Source organism: Abramis brama (genome assembly GCF_963993115.1).
Source record: "Abramis brama genome assembly, chromosome: 20".
Classification (NCBI taxonomy): Eukaryota; Metazoa; Chordata; class Actinopteri; order Cypriniformes; family Leuciscidae; genus Abramis; species Abramis brama.
Window position 1 is genome coordinate 16,986,705 of NC_139982.1, and position 18,583 is coordinate 17,005,287.

The 18,583-nt window shown below is 35.3% G+C and overlaps 1 protein-coding gene across 2 annotated transcripts in view; it reads right to left on the reverse strand.

Moving 5' to 3' along the window:
* tmem266 (transmembrane protein 266) overlaps nt 1-18,583 on the reverse strand; it is a 64,205-nt gene that overhangs the window by 19,603 nt on the left and 26,019 nt on the right. For both annotated transcript variants that reach the window (XM_084094482.1, XM_084094481.1), the window contains one exon: nt 2,117-2,271. In XM_084094482.1, the coding sequence (XP_083950608.1) occupies nt 2,117-2,271 (155 nt within the window). The remainder of the gene's footprint in view (nt 1-2,116; nt 2,272-18,583) is intronic.

Here is an 18,583-nt window from a genome sequence, read left to right on the forward strand (position 1 = left end):
GCCCGGATATGTGGTATATGTGCCAGAAGAATGTGGGAGATGTGGGCATTAAAAATCATTAAACTGGTTCACATTGTCTGTTTCTGAATCATCATTAATAGTAAGTTATACACGCAGTGTTTGTAAGTTACTCTGGTAAAGATGTAATTAGTAGCTAGTAATGAATTCCTTTTTTAGTGTAATTAGATCACTGTACTAAATTGCTCTCTTTAAAAAAGTATTGCATTACTTGTTACTTACTAAATACCATATCAACCTAAACCAGTTGAACAATACAAGGATAGACATGAATCTGCTATTTTAATTTGTTCAAATAACTAATATAATTTTTTTTTTTAACTGATCAAAGTATTTCAAGGGAGAAGGTTACATTAAAACATACACATTGATGTACGTTTACATAACAGATGAAAACCTCACATAATAGTGTAATAATCTACTTGGGGGGAAAAATAGGCCATTTATTCTTCAGAATTATTCTCATATGAAACTACTCCTCCTTACAGGGACTTTTCGAGTGGGAAGCCAAATTCCCTGCATGAGCCGCATCCGTGTCGCAAGCCGAGGACAGTCACTGCTCAATCTCATTACGGCAGCCGCCTGAACTGAAAGCATTAGGAATTTGTGATTTGATATTGCACCCAATCCGCGTCCTGCATCTGTCTATTTATCCGCTCCATTACGGTGCAAGAGATCTACTGCATTCAGTTTATCACCCGCCCGCCCTCCCGGCCCATATGTCTTAGTTTGCTCTGTTCACTGATCTGTCCATCAGCCCATTCATCTCCCTCAATCCCTCCTCCCATTAATCTCGCCGGCCGGTCGCTGTCCTGCACTCCTTCACTCTTCTCTCTCTCTCCGTTCCAATCCATCTCCTCCTCAATCGGTCTTTCAGGACTTTGTAAAGGCCAGAGAAGACAGCGATATAGGCTGACTTATGCTACTGTCATCTCACGCATTTCTCTCTTTAGCGCGCACTCATCTGCACGCTGAGCCGTGATTTTTCGCCATAGCATGAATGGGGATCTCCATTCGGATTTACAATAGGCTCTTACGAGAAATGAAAACGTCCAGGCAAATAGCAGAAAAGAACATGTCGTTTCACAACGTGTTTATTGAGAATAATCTCAGCAGAGATTAGATCAACAATTGCAGATGTATAGTTATGAGAAATAGTGTATTCTATATACTGCATACTTTTCAACTGTCAAGATTGTATTATGAGAATATGAAATGCATGTGATTTATTAGGTTGGGAAATGAGAACCAGTTCTTATTCAGAACCAACTGAAGACTCTAATCTAAACAAACGACTCTTATGAGACTCTTAGTGAATCAAAAACATAGTGTAGTCTGAATCCCAAACATATGATTCTTATAAGCACTTTCTTTCAGTGAATTAACAACATACAGTGTAGTCCAATTCCTTAACGAATGACTCTTGTGAGTTCTTTTTTGTAAATTAAAACATACATTGTGACCACAGTTATCCAAATCCCAGACAAATGACATGCATATCGACCAGTATAGTCTGATTCAGTACGAATGACTCTTATAAACTATTAATTCGATTCCCAAACTAATTACACTGTTCAATTATGTTAGTTCAATTATGAACTATTTCTTCCTAGTGAATCAAAAACGTACAGCCCAACCAATGTGGTGTGAATCCCAAACACAGGATACTTTAAGTGGTTTCTCTTTAGGGAATTAAAAACAGTGAGACTAGTGTAATTTTTTTAGGGAATCAGATTTTTAAGGAATCAACAACATACAACATAACCAGTGTTGTCTAATTCCTGAACAAATGACTCTTATGGGCTCTTAAGAATCACCAGTTCTTTTTTTAATTAAATCAACACATACAGTGTGACCACAGTGTTTTGAATCCCTAATAAATTACATCGAGCTCAACCAGTGTATTCCGATTCCTGCATGAATGACTCTGAGCTATCTCTTCCTAGTGGATCAAAACAGCATGACCAGTGTAGTCCAAATCCGAATCCCTTATATAGTGAGTTGCTGTGTCAGAGCATGTGTGCTAACTCGATGGTAAATCCTCATTCTCAGGCTAGAATGGCTTCTAAAGAGATCCTGAACCCCTTCTAATACTCACATTGTAGAAGCTTAGTATCGATGAGCAGTTCCAGAGTCAGTAAGAGCACCACCAAGATGACACAGGCCACCAGGAAACAGTTGAAGCCAGCGCTCAGCAAACACACCTGCCAGAGCGCCGCTCTCCTCCCGCAGCACGGCTTCAGCCAGTTAGACCTGCAGATAAATACAGCGACGGGGAGAAAGAGAAGAGAACCATTTCTGAGCTACAAAACCACAAACACAAGACAGCTGGAGTCTACGTTCACACATATTTGCCAACAACACAGGTAGGCATGTAAACACAAGTTTACTTCTACATACAAGTTTACTTCTATTTCTACTTGTATGTAAAAGTCAATATTACTGTATGTACAAGTGGAAGCAATCTTATATGTAGAAGCAGATGTATCCTTGTACACATTCTTAAAAGTTTACGTTTACATACAAGTAAACTTGTGTACAAATAGAAGGAAGCTTGTATGTTCATGTATTTTTACATAGAAGTTTGCTTGTTTGTACCAAGTTTACGTCTAATTTTACAAGTTGAAGTGAACCTGTAAGTAAAAGTAGAAGTAAACATGTATAAACATGCAGAAGTAGAAATAAAAATTCATTTGTATGTAAAAGTAAACTTGTATGAATGTGTAGAAGAAAACTTGTATGTAAAAGCACATTCTTACAAGCTTAGGCTACATCTACATACAAATAAACTAATGTACAAATACAAACTTGTATGTTAAAGTAGAACGTGCATGTAAAAGTAGAAGTAAATGTATCTACAAGAAGAAGCACATTTTTTTGTAAATTAAAAAGTTTACACAATTTGTACATAAGTCTACTTTTACAAGTAGAAGCAAACTTATATATAAAACCAGAAGTAAACTTGTATGCAAAATGTATGAATGTGTAGAAGTAGAAATAGAAGTAAACTTGTATGAATGTGCACAAGTTTTAAACTTTTATGTACAAATAGAAGCAAGCTTGTATGAAAAAGTAAACTTACTTCTACTTTTACATACAAGTTTACCTTTATTTGGTTTTACCTTTATTTACATAAAAATGTACTTGTATGTAGACGTAAACTTAAATGTGTACAAGTTTGCATCTTCTTTTACAAACAAGTTTGCTTCTACTTGTATGCAAGTTTACATCTACACATTCATTCAAGTTTATTATTACATACAAGTTTATTTCTATTTCTACTTGTAAGTATAAGTTTACTGATGCAAGTGTACTTCTACTTTTACATACAATTTTAGTTCTATTTCTACATGCACATACAAGTTTACTTGTACTTTTACAATCAAATTAACTTTTGGATACAAGTTTACGTACAAGTACGTACATCTACCATTCTTAAATTATGCTAATAACTACAATAACCCTAAAGATTTTTTTGCCATTATCAAGAGATGTGGCCACAGTGTAGATTTTTGAGCACCTGTCAGTGTGTTCTTCACATTTACAAGTAGCTATCGTATGACTTCAGGAGTCGTATGGACTACTTTAATGCCACCTTTATGGTACTTTTCTCTTGTCATTTTTGAGCTCGATATCCCCAGGCCCCACTCACTTTCATTTTATGTAAAGGATCTGCCAAAAAAATCACTTGATTAGTTGCAATTGCTTATAGCCTTCAGTTTAATTGTGTTTTTCAAATTTGGTTAGGCAGTAAACCTTTCAGTGGATGCTCTATGAGTGTGTCTCACTTTGATTAATCACATTATCTCACTATCTCTCTTTTCCTCGCTCCCCTAAAAGCAGACTAATTGAATTGCCCTGTTGAGGGGTCTTATTCCCTCCAGCTTTTCTGTGTTCCTCTCAATCTCCCTTCCTGACTCTCATATCGTCTACTGCTATTCCACTGCCACGAGTTGATCTCAGATCTGGGAGTAACCTTAGAGGTGGACAATTTACCATCAAGAACATTCTCTACCCATTCAGGAACCAGGAGTATGTAACACACCAGAGCGTTCAGATTTGCGTTGTTGCTGCCGCTGATCCAGAGAGAGCGGTTATGTTCAGGACAGGTATGGAACAACTTCACAAACAGTATTTTCAACCACACAGTTTCTGTGTTACAAATATTCATATCACAGAAGTTAAATAGAGCAAATCACCTTTTGAAAGTAACTTGGCGCGTCATATAAAGATTGTATCATTTAGATTGTTACACCAGTAGGTGGCGACAAGTGACTGTTAAAAAATGTATGTCATTGAATCATTCATTCAAGAGATTCGTTAAAAAAAAAAAAAAAAACGCTGATTCATCCAGTAATGATACAAGTGAGGCATTTATGAGTGAGTCATTGAATCATTCTTTTTTTTTTTTTTTTTATTCATTCAAATAAATGAAACATTTTAAATAGACTGCAGCGATTAACATTTTGTCAGAACTTCTAGTAAATTGCATGTTATTTTGTTTAGTTGTCTGTTCAGAATCGTGATCTGTTAGAAAAAAAAAAGAAAAAAAAATTGGGATTCTCAATTTATCCAGAAATGTGCAGCTCTAATTCAATTCCAAACATCGCCCAGGTTTTCGCCACTACTTCAAATCTTAAACTATTTTGGCACCATATACGCTCTCTTTTATCACTCTCTTTTTTTCTTTTTTGCTGAACTGTTGGAACGTGAGCATTTGCGCACTATTTTCCAGACTGAGCTCCAAGCCCATACTGTGCATCCTGGGCTCCTTCTCTCGGGAGCGGATTCTGATCTTGGCAGCGTAGAAAAGACTGATCAGTGTGGCCAGACTGACCTCATCCTGTGGCTCTCTGAGTTGCATCCATACACACACACACACACCATCTGGAGAGTACAGACTCCACTTATCAGACGCAGCCAAAAAGATGATTGCTTAACAGCATGGCCGTGCCTTCATTTGATCAGATGGACTATATTTGCATGCTTTGGGCTTCGCCCTTGTGCGGTTCGAGCAGGAAGGGCAGATCAGACATGGAATCTGTGTGCTTGGCTGAGCACTGGTGTCTAATAATACCAGCTTAGCACTCTGTAACTTTACGCCCTCGTAAAAGTGCAAACTCCAAGTTCCCTGATGGCTCGACAACACCAAACTCTCATCAGCACATAATGCATTTCATTATAATTTGATAACATTTTATGGTGAGATTACACATTGTGGTACAGGTTGACCCCGAACATCGTGACTTTTTTCGCACAATAATTCATTACAATGCCTACTTTTCACATACTACTTTTTTTAATCTATTTACAGCCCTAGTAAAAATTCTAAATAGAATTGTTTGGTTGTTGTTTTCTTGATTGTGTAAGTAATGTTTATATATTTAACCTGAAAAACGTGTCAATATTAAGTGTAACTGAAAGTGTAACAAACACTTAAAGGTGGTCAATCTCCTTGAACATCAGTGTCATTGTGCAGTGAAATAAAATGTGGTTCTGGCTGCAGCTGCAATAGTGTACTAGCAAGCAGTCTGGAAGGGCAGTGTAATCAAAGCGCGAAACTACCGGGACCAGGAGCGCTGGTGAAACATGGCAATGGCTGGAGGTTGTTATTTTATGCTGAGCGAGCAGCAGCTAGTCAGACTCAAACCCAATCCCACGACCTGTATTAGAGGAATGGATGAATGAGTCCTAGGTGGGAAAGTTCAACCCAAAATGCCGCCGAGTAAGAAGGACATTGCTGGTCTCCAGTTCCAGAGTGGAGCTATGGAGTGTGACTGGATCTCTTTCACCTTCCCTCCACCTCATCATGCCGGTCACAGTGGAGCCTGATCATGGATCATATGAGAACGGGGGTTGCTGGCTCAGGCCACAGAGGTGTCAGTCAAGCTAGAGGTGAGGGCTAAACATTAGGGCACGTAAAGGCAGGCCAATGACAAAGAAAAAAAAACTAATTGCTACCCAAAATGGAGGGCCAAAATCATTAACTGAAACTGACGTTTAACCCTCTAGGGGTCGATGGACAGGTGGATTTTTTTTCTCATAACAGCGGAAAAAACTTTAAATACCCCACACAGAAACGAGTAATACATAATTCAAAACTGTAAAGGGTCTACTTTTAATTGTGAACACTCACAATAACAACAAACCTTTGTGCTTTTGTAATATAAAGAAAACAAACAGGGTGTGCTTTCTGCCATCTCTGTGAACTTCTTTCTGAAACGCGTCACAAAAATGAACCGAAACTCAGCGAATACTTGCCACACAGACATAAGAGATATGCATTTAGAAAGCTTGAAGTGTCTACTATTAAATTAAGTAATTCATATCAAAAACAAACATTCTCTGTTTATGTAATCCTTATGAAACATGGTAATTGTCCATGTGAGCCACGCTAACCTGTAAACGCCCTATCTATGGAGCGAATTATGTGCCATAATTAAACAAACAAATCCAGCATTTTGCAAACAAACTCGATCTGCTTTGCAAAGGAAAACTCGACTCGCAAACAAACAGAAAGCAATGTGCAAGTACAAAGGTCAGTTTGAGTGAAAATGCACAGGAGTAATAAATATGTATTGTGTTTTACAAATAAAAATAAATGAGCCAAGATAATACTTCACAAATAAATACAAACCATCCTATAAATTGCATGTAACCTTTGAACAAATACCAAATCTAGTGCATACAAATGCATATCTGTCTGTTATGATTGTGTGACACTTGGCTTTTTATGAGATCACTCGCATATGCGACCAAATGAGAGGGGACTAAAAAATTTCTTTAATTAGCCAATGGCTAGTAAGTTGTATGATTACAGTCGCCTGTAATTCAGTTAGAGGCAAAAAAATGGTTTAGTGCATATATAATTTCATTGCCTGTTGAGCTTTATGCACCATGGTTTGGCTGAGACCGCCCTCTGTTGCTTTCTCTCTCACACACACACACACACACTAAATGTGAGAGAAAGAGAGAGCACATGCAGGGCTTGTTGACTGAATTGTCACTGTCTTGATCTGGCCAGTGCTGCGTCGTAATGAAAGTTTATTATTTGCATGAGTTTTAAAGCCTTGCCAATTTAAGCATTCAAGTGCAAGAAGACACAAAAGATAACTCGCGCGCGCTGTATGAGAAGTTTTGTGTACACAAATTGCACATCCGAATTGAGCACTCTCTTTCATCTTCGTGGACTTGAACAGACAATTTCTCACAAAATAATGTCAAAATGCTCTTGGCAAGTGTCCTAGTAAACACAGTCGGTAATGTCTTAAGTGAACGTAAACAGCTGAGAAATAAAACAAGTGTACAGTATCAGTATATCAGATCCGTGCATTACGTCTTAAAGTGACAGCAGTCTAATATTCCTGCAGCTGTCTGTGTTTTTAATGTTAGTCAAACAATAGACTCACTGCAAAAACTTTTGTAACTTTAATAAGGATACATCTATATTATAGTTTATACAGTGAAGACTATGCAGTGTTATTTTACATTGAATTACTTTATTAAATTTCTGTACATAATCTACATCTAACTACTGTTACATCTACCTAAAAAACATGGTTTATTTAATTTGCATCTTTGTTCTGTTGTTTATTTCTGCTATTGCTTGTAGTTTGATTTATATTTTATATTATATTTATGTAGAACTAGAATATTTTTTATCTCTGCATCACTAAAAATAAACCTTTCAAAAATCTTTAAATGTAAAACATATGCAAATTTGTTAGAAATATACTCTTAGTATTCATGTTGGTTTCATATGATTCTGAAAAATATTTATACCATTTTCAAGAAAAGTTTCAATTAAAAATGTCATGTGGTCTAACCAAGTAAAAATTAAAACATTTTCCTTACACCCTGAATACATGCGAGTAAACATCTTAATCAATAATCATTATTCATTTTATTGTTTTAAGTTTTTAAATATATTTTTCAAGGCAAAATCATTTTACACAAATATCTTAAATATATTTGAACTCTGCCTTGTCACAAAATTATCTGATATTTTAAGAGATTTATTGAAAAATTAATACATAAATTAATTTTAATACATAAAATTAATACATAAATTAAAACCATGCTCATCACAGAAGAGGTGCATTTAGCATTTATTATTATTGTGTCCTATTTATAAATTTACTATAAAAAAAACACACAATAATAATAAATGCTAAATGCACCTCTTCTGTGATGAGCATGGTTTTAATTTATGTATTAATTTTTTTTTCTTAATGTCCTGATATCATAATGAAGAAAAAACCCTATTTACACTTCATAAATTAATATTTCTATTATACGACTGTGTAAAGTCAATAAATCTCTTAAAATATCAGATAATTTTGTGACAAGGCAGAGTTCAAATATATTTAAGTTATTTGTGTAAAATTATTTTGACTGAGGAAACAATCCTGAAGCATAATAGTCTCATTAAAATGTCTGCTGTATAATCAAATATAATTTGTGCCAAAACACTTCAGTTTGCTGACATTCGTCTTTGACTAACTTCTCTACATGCATACATGCCTGACTGGAGCTTTATAGAACACAAATATTCAGTGCCACACGATAACGTACACAAACACATTTCCAAACGTGAATGGTAATTTGCACTTTTGCTAACCCTACGCACATCCAGAAAGAGCAAGGAGGAAATGTGTGTGCTGGAGTGGACAGGTTTATAGAGACATCAGTATCAGCACTACGCGAGACGCAGGAGAGACGGATTGAACTCCAGCAAACGGGCGAGCGGAGAGGGCTGAATTACATCATGAACCTGATCGATCGTGAACTTGAGAAATGTGCTGTCATACTTGCCTCTCAGTCAAACACTGATTCTCTCGCTCTTGCTTCGGGAGAAAAATGAACAGGAAAGAAAACCATTCTAAACTCTGGCGAGGTGCTTTGCTGTCGACATAGGCCTTGCTGTCCTAACTGAAACAGAGCTTCAAAAGTGACTGATTCGATATGTTCTTCATAGGCAACAGTCAAGCGTGTACGCCACACAATCGTGCTTCTCGCGACAGGTCATTAGTACATGTCGCTAAGCTAACTACATATTACTCTAAAAATATAATACACACAAAATATTCGTTGTGAGCTCTCTACAGCCACAAACCGTGACAGTATGTTTTCGACCGAAAGAGAGATTTATTTTTGTTGTTGGTCGAATTGAATATTTAATTTGATGCTCATATTCCCATATTTATATTGTTCATATCCATTCCTCATATTTAGTAACACTGTTAAATGTAATCTTTAGCAAATCTTAAAATGAATATCCATTTTTGAATAACCATTTCAAAATGAAGATTTGTATCCATTTAAAAAAAAAAAAAATAGTACAGAATTATGAAATTTTTTAAATATTGTAATCTGTTTTAATATTTTAATATATGTATCAGTTGTCTATAACTTGAAAATATTATTGTACAGAACTACAATATTTTAATAGATTTTATTGATATTTTTAATTGATATTTTTATAATATTTTTATATATTTATCAGTTGTAAAATGTGAATACTATAGTACATAATTATTATGTTTTACAAATATTTTAATATGATATATATATTAAAATATTTGCAAAACATAATTATGTACTATAGTATTTATATTTTACAACTGATAAATATATACAAATATTAAAACATTAAAATATTACAATTTTATTTTAAAAACGTATTTTTAATATATAAATATAATATATATATTCGTCAGTTATATATAATATCCATTAATCAGCTATCAACTATTAAATTAAAATAATTCTTTATTTATTGGTATCTGTCAGAATTTTAATATCAATGCCTTCCCAAACATACATATAATAATCATAATTTTGTCTACCATCTTGGGTAAATATTTTCTCTGAAATTGTCGCAATGCATTCTGGGATTATCTCTGTAAAGGATACATGTAATGCTGTCTCAGAATTTGGCCAAACTATGTATAAAAAGGCAGCATAATTGGACCAAAGTAAAATTACACTGTATTATTGTACAATTATGTGTTATATACATGGAATAATGCATGGAATAAACGATTATATAACATTTATTTATTCTTAATTTTAAAGGGGTTATATGACAGAACATTATTTTGTGTATTTGGTTTAATGCAATGCGTTTCCGCAGTTTTAGGTTAAAAAAAAAGTCATTATTTTACACATACTGTACATTATTGTTGCTCCTCTATGCTCCGCCTTTCTGAAACGCCTCGATTTTTACAAAGCTCATCGTTCTGAAAAGCGCGGTGTGCTCTGATTGGCCAGTGATTGCACTGTGATTGGCCCAAATTCCTTAAGTGTTTGATGGAAATGTCCCGCCCCTTACCATATTTGGAACATCAGCTCCCAAAGCATGACAGGTGAAGATGTCGGTTCTACCTTTTCAATGCGAGCTCGAATCTGATCGGAAAATGCAGATGTCCAAACTGATCGATCAACTTCGCCAGCGCGACTGACACTTTGAGCTTTGTAACTCTGCAGATCTTATACTTGCACAAACAGCTACATAACACACTAAAGTAAAAGGAAAACAAGAAATCGCATCATATGACCCCTTTAAGAGGATTTTGTATTTGGATTATTTTCATCTTCCAGATTTTTACTTTGAACTCCTATTTTAGCTTGAATCTGGGCAGGATCTGAACATAAACTCATATAATTACCCATGATTTGCAAAGCACTGATGAAAACACAAGGCAGCAGATGGAGTGGCCAAGCATGTGTTCATATGGACACGTACAGCTTGGCTTCACAAGAAGCTGAACTCTGGCAGTGAGTTTCCAACACCAAGAGGTTGAGAAGGCATCAAGTTGGTCTCTGAGGAAATCACTTTTAGAAAAAGCAATCAAGGAGCACAAAGCTGTACCACAAGCGCCTTCAAGCCTCCACATAAATCAACCTCACTCACGGTAGCATTAACGGCTTCACGTTACTGACCTCAGTAAACTTCAGCCAGGGTCTCGGCCTTTAAAGAATAACTAAAGGGCAAACAAGAACCAGAACCGATCGCTGCTTAGACAGAGATCTCAGTTGCATGTGACTCTCAAAAACACCATTGCATTAGTAATCCAACCCATAGTAGTGGGAAAGGCATTACTGTTGATTCTAGAAATCATTATTGGCATGAGCCAGTGAGAAATAGACCTGTCTGAATCTGCTTGCAATAGCTTGATCAAAGCCATTACGTTTCTTGATAGGAATACTTTTTATAGAGCTTTAACAAAAAATAAATCTGAGTCTGTAAAAGAGTCTGTAAAATAACAAAATCACACAGCATATATAAGATATTTCCAAGAGCAGTAATAGCAATCTATCAAGTGCAGTCAAGGCTTTTAAACCTGCTCTTTGGGTTCTGATAATGGCATGGTTATATAGTTTGATCATACAGCACAGCTGATTCACACTCACTGCAGCAGGAATGGAAATAAAATGATAGACTGGAAGATTCTTTGGCATGGAAGCTTGTTTCGGTATTAAGAGTAAAAAAAAAAATATATATATATATATATGGCAACAGTGAATTTATTTTTTGTAACAATGACCATTTCTCATAACTGTGACTTTATATCATGGAACTTGATTTGCCATGACTTTTATCTCACAATTGCGACATTTCCTCAGAATGTGACTTCTAAATCACACAAGTATGACTTAATTTCTTGTAATTGTGGCTTTATATCTTCTCATAATGTGACACTTTCACATGATTTTGACTTTGAATCTCATAATTGCAATTCATTTTCTTGTAATTGTGTCTTTATATCTCAGAATGTGCCTATCTCAAAAGTCTGAGATTAAATTTCACAATTGACACTTAATTTCTTGTAATTGTGGCTTTATATCTCAGCGTGACTTTATATCTCATGGTTCTGAGTTTAAATCTCACAATTGTGGCTTAATTTCTTGTGATTGTGGCTTTATATATATCATAACGTGACATTAAATGTCACGATTCTGACTTTAAATCTCACAATTGAGACTTAATTTCCTGTAATAGTGTCTTAATATCTCAGAAAGTGACTTTAAATCTCATAATTGTGACTTAATTTCCTGTAAAAGTGGCTTATTATCTCAGAAAGTGACTTTAAATCTCATAATTGTGACTTAATTTCCTGTAATAGTGGCTTATATTTCAGAAAGTGACTTTAAATCTCATAATTGTGACTTAATATCCTGTAATTGTGGCTTAATATCTCAGAAAGTGACTTTAAATCTCATAATTGTGACTTAATTTCCTGTAATAGTGGCTTAATATCTCAGAAAGTGACTTTAAATCTCATAATTGTGACTTAATTTCCTGTAATAGTGGCTTAATATCTCAGAAAGTGACTTTAAATCTCATAATTGTGACTTAATTTCCTGTAATAGTGGCTTAATATCTCAGAAAGTGACTTTAAATCTCATAATTGTGACTTAATTTCCTGTAATAGTGGCTTAATATCTCAGAAAGTGACTTTAAATCTCATAATTGCAACTTAATTTCTTGTAACTGTGGCCTTATTTTTGAATGCAGCTTATCTCACAATGCGACTTTCTCATAAATGCATCATTATATCTCACATTATATCTCTTTTTTTTTTAAAATGTTGGTGAATGAAAATGTTCTAGAGCATTTTGGTACAGGGCATAAAGTATGTATACATATAATTCGTACCTAAAGTAGAAATATTGTGGGACAAGTTCACATTGCAAGTTTAATATTTATGGTTAGGGGTGTTCTAATACCTGTCCCGAAATATGAGCACTAGCAAACTCCTAGCACAGCTCCAAGGTCCTCTTCAAGGTTGGCAATGCCCAATAAAGCAGTCTCAAATTAATAATAATGCATAATAATTCTTTCTAAGCAGTCTTTTGAGAATTGTCTGCTTTTATTTGTGTCATAAGCAAATAGGACAGACTGATTTCCAGTGACCGCTGCGAATGTCAAAAGTTGGATGCTGATCTAAGACACATATCTCTTACATCCCCTGCTTCTAAACATAATAAAGAGAGCGGCTGATCTCAGATCAGCGGGAAAGAGCACGCTCCACTGGCAATGTCAGGTAAAGAGCAAGCAAGCAAAAGCTAAAAACAATTGTCATAGCCAGCAGACAAACCTCAGCACAGGAAAGGGATAAAGAAGATTAAAAAAACAAAAACAACAACAAAAGCTAAGCATAAAATATCTGCTGAATCTCAGAGAGATTCTTTATTTGAAAAGCACACCATTAATCTCACAGGATTTACCAGGAGGATATGTCACTTTAGTGCTAAATTTATAAACTTGAGTTTATAAAATTAATGAAGAGCACAAATGTATCACAATATTATCTAATTCTTTAAACTGCAACTAAGCATCTTAAAAGTACCTGAAATATTTCATTTTTTCACAAAATAAATTAAATGGGCAGCCTACCAAAACATTAGAAAATCATTTTCATTTTTAGAAAGTATTTAACACTTAATAACATATAATTTCCCATAATCAAAAGCATTACAATATAATTTTTTCTTTTTTTTTTCATGCTCCATTTTTTCCTCAGTCAACTATCTTTTGTTATGAAAAACATACAAGATACAACAGAAAGCATGAATATTTTGGGCAGTCCACATGCACACCAGTATAATGTTCCGGTCAGGAAGCCCAAGTGCCAGCACATGCTAATAATATCCCACACATTGGATGTCTTGCCCCTGCACTGAGACTGCCAGCTCTGCAAATGCACCCTGAAGTTTGCAACTACAACCATCCGCCCACGTGGCAGCCCACCAGTGACAGTGAGTGTGCTAGACTACATCATCTCTGTAATATCTGCTGTTTGATCACAACAAACAAGGTGTGAGATCTTAAAACTGGTCTTGGGTGGGATATTTGTAAGTAGCAAAGACATGTGAAATCATTCAAAAGTGTTGGGTCAGTCAGATTTTTTGAATAGAAATGAACAGCTGTATTCACCAAGCGCACATTAAATTGATCAACAGTGACAGTACATGTTTACATTATTACAAAAGATTTGTTTCAAATAAATGTAGCTCTTTTGAACTTTCTATTCATCAAAGAATCCTGTTTCCACAAAAACTAGTACAACTGTTTTCTACAGTGGCGCAATGCTGCCACACATATTTTTCCTACTCAAATATGTCATAATAACGAGATGTTATGTTATTTAAACAAATATATATTTTCTCGTAATAACGAGATGCTATGTCATTAAAAGTATTAACAAGATGGCGTTAAAACTTTTTTTTACCGTTTTTTCGTAATAACAAGATAGTGTCGTTAAAACAACATTTTTCTCATTAAAATATTTTCTCATATAATGAGATCACGTTAAAACAAGATTTTTTTCATAATAACAAGATAGTGTAATTAAAACAAAATTTTTCTCGATAAAATAATATATATTATCTCATAATAACGAGACGTCGTTAAAACAACATTTTTCTCATTAAAATTATATTTTTTCTCATAATAACGAGATGTCGTAAAAACAATGTTTTATCGTAATAACGAGATAATGTCAATAAAACAAAAAGAAATTCTCTTTAAAATAATATATTTTCTCATAATAACATTAACATTTTCTTGTAATAATGTAATAATGAGATGTCATTAAAACAATGTTTTATCATAATAACGAGATAGTGTCTTTAAAAAAATTCTCACAAAAATTCTGCAATTTCTCTCAAAAAAATTCTGGGGTAAGCAAGGCTGCGAAGGATCCATCTCTTGTATCCTTCATTTCACGGGAAACGAAGGACGCATTTGGAGAACACATTTGAAGAAGCCTTCGAATTGGTGACGCAATCAGCCTTCGAAGGATGCAGCCTCTGAATTGGGACGCAGCTACAGACAGTAGCGCGCACATCACGTGCAGTTCGCGCATACAGAAACATTCAGGAGCACAGAGACTTACTGTCAGCGTTGTTCTGTGATTTATCAATTAAATAGCTTATAAACTGAAAAGTGCTGGCATATACAGTATTGCTCTCTGTTTTTGAACTAAAACCCACAGCTTCACTATTACCGCTGCACAGGTAGGTTTCATTCCAACACACAATCGCTCTCTCACTAATGCATTCAAATCTTACTGTGCTACTTCATCTGTATCTGATTTAGAACAAGCAGAAATCTGTAATATACAACGACCCATAGACAAAACAACTGAAAAATAAGCTGTTATGTCAGAGCAATAGCGTGTGGGCAGCGTTCTGACATTTGCTGCAGCTGTGCACAAGGCGACCCGAGTTTGAGTCTCAGCTCGAGGTTCACAAACTTTAGCATCTAGTTGCAAATTGCGGCCTGTTGCAAAGCATTCCCATCTCTTGTGTTTTTAATAACGACGTCATCAGCGATTAGATGACGTTGACTCGACTTCAAACTCGTCATTCAACCCCTACGACGCGCGGACTGTGATAAAGGCCTATTTCCCACGTTGTCAAGCCACGTAAAAAATCCATCCTTTTAATAATATAATATCTAGTTATAACGGGAAAAGCATATTGTTTTAATGGCAACATCTCATTACGAGAAAATATGTTGTTTTAACAAGAAAAAAATATTGTTTTATCGACATCTCGTTATTACAAGAAAATATTTAATTTAAAAGACATTACATCTCGTTATTAACATAATTGAGTGGAAAAAAATAATATGTATGTGGCAGCAATGCGCCACATTGATAATAATAGGAAATGTTTCTTGAGCAGCAGATCATGATATTAAAATGATTTCTGAAGGAACATTTAACTGAAGACTAGAGCTGAAAATTTAGATTTGATCACAGGAATAAATTTCATTTAATTAAATATATTAAAACTTGCAATAATATTTCACAATGCAGCCTTGGAGAGCAAGAGAAAGTCAATGTAAACTTGTTGTGTGGCCAAGTTTGTGGTGTGCGATCTCTTTTAAAGCCTAACCATAAAATTTAAGCCATTTTCTAACTTTTTCAATAAACCAATTGGAGTCGAAATGCTGGGGGAATTAACTATAAAATATTACATCTCTAGGACCATGCATACTCGCATATACACACACACGCCGACTTTTTGGGACTTTAGCTTATTCACCGTATCCCCCAGAGTTAGATAAGTCCATACATACCCTTCTAATCTCCGTGAGTGCCGTAACTCTGTCTGACGCACCCACCGCTAGCCTAGCTTAGCACAAAGACTGGAGGTAAATGGCTCCAGCTAGCATACTGCTCCCAATAAGTGACAAAATAACGCCAACATTTTCCTATTTACATGTTGTGATTTGTATAGTCACAGCGTGTACAAAAAACAAAGTCACATGAGACACAGCCATCTTCTAACCGTATACATACTGGGAACTATATTCTCAGAAGGCGAAGCACTGCTACTTCTGCGGAGTGATTTACTCCAACTCTGAGCGAACTCTCTGCTCCTCACCACGGGGCTTCTCAGGCGCTGCGAGCAAATCACTCCGCCCAAGTAGCAGTGGGGGATACGGTGAATAAGCTAAAGACTCAAAAAGTCGGCGTGTTCCTTTAAATGAATAGAAAAATAAAAATAAAGAATAGAATGAGCTGTCATTTTGGCATGTTTATATTATTAGCTTAGTTCCAATAAGGCTTAAACTGGCATCAAACCATGCGGACATATCCTCTGTATCATTCTGTACATGCTTCAGATGTGAGTCACTTCAGAAACATGACGTGACGTGACTGTGCTCTCGCTTTCTCTATTCACAGTTACAGGAGAAGGAAACAAAGCTGCTGATATGCCGGTGGGGTGAAACTGTCACAAACAAAGTGTCCCGGAATGGCCATGACCTTGCGCTTTCTATGGAAATATGTGCAATTGCGATCAGTTTCTGTCATAAATGATTTGTGGATAATATCAGTCAGCAAATTTAGTGAAAAGTGCCGTTAACAGAAAGCATGTTCTAACAGTAATGATACCTGACATAAATATCCCAGAAAGCACAAAACTTTTTACAACATTGCATTTTGATTGCTGTTAGGTTGTCACAGCACACGGTTTAAAAAAAAAAACACACACACACTTAAGATAACCTAAAACACTTAAAAATGCGATGGGGTGACAAAGTTTTACTTGTAAGTGATTGTTTTAAAATGCTTAAAATTGTTCTAGATACCACACCTAAAATAAAAAATGACGTAAACAAAACTTAGAATGTAGTTTGCATATCTGGACTGCAAAAAATGTATACCATGCGTAAACATAAAAATGCGAAATTGCTATGCGATTGGATACAATCACAAACAATCAGAATTAGAGCTGCCTGATTCTGGATAAATTGAGAATGAATCACGATTTTTTGTGTTTGTTTCAAACAGAGATCATGATTCTCCCACAATTCTGAACAGACAACTAAACTTGTTCTGACAAAACGCTAATTTAAATAAGTCTATTTAAAATGTAAAAAAATCAGGTTGAATGAATGATTCAATGACTCCCTCATAAATAAATTGTCATTACTGGATGAATCAGTTTTTTTGTTGTTGTTTTTTTATCTCTTGAAAGATTCAATGATTTAACAGCCACTTGTCGCCATCTACTGGTGTAACAATGTAATTGATACTTTCAAAAGGCGATTTGCTCTATTTTGATCGCCAACATAGTCATCAGTGTTTAAATCTGTACAATAAACTTTTACCCCACCAGTACTTCTGTGATAATATGAATATTTGTAACAGAAATTTGTGGTTTCATAGCTATACATGACCACAGCTCTCTCTGGCTCAGTGGCAGTTCCAACACAGATCTGAATGTTCGCTGTGATCGTACTTGTTAAAGGCTTATAATAGCAAATACATTTTAATATTATATGCAACAAAATGTTTCTGTCACATTATGAAAACATAACGTTAAACGTGTAACATTCAAAACCCAAAATGTCATTAACTTTTCCCGCCACTGACAGAATTTTCGGCTTTCCGTGTTTTCACTGTTATACGGTAGGGGGGCGCTATTACACCTCTTCTGAAAGAGTATCTCTTGATCCAAACACAGACGAAGAAGAAGCAGAAACAAGCGATATCATGCATATGTAAAATAACGCGATCATCAACATTAAACAGCGTATAAATCAAAACTGCCGAATGTTACTGAATGAAATGTCATTAAATTAAATGACCCAGGAAGATCTATAGGACCGTGAAGCTTTGGGGTGTTGGACTCGATCTACTCCATCTATGTTTTGACCTTCGTTCTGAATCCGATCTGAATGTAGTCTTTGACAAAAACATGAATTTCTCATCTTTTTGCTCAAAATGTTGCTTTTTTTAAATGGAACTAACCCACATTCAAGTGTTAAAAAGCTAAAATAAAGCTAAAATAAAACAGGGTGTTTTTGTTTAAAAGCATAGGGTCTGTTCGTTCTTTTGACATACTGCATGTTCAGATTTTCATACAACAAAATATTCTGGGGGCCATTAAAAATGTTGTGAAAATGATCAAAAATGCTGGCGCTGGCTGGCGGGGGAAGAGTTAAATACGTAGAAAAAAGTTTCACAACATTTAGCAGGGCTGTTATCACAGGTGTGTCACCTGACAAAGTGAGTCGTGAGAGGCAGAATGCTCTGTGCTG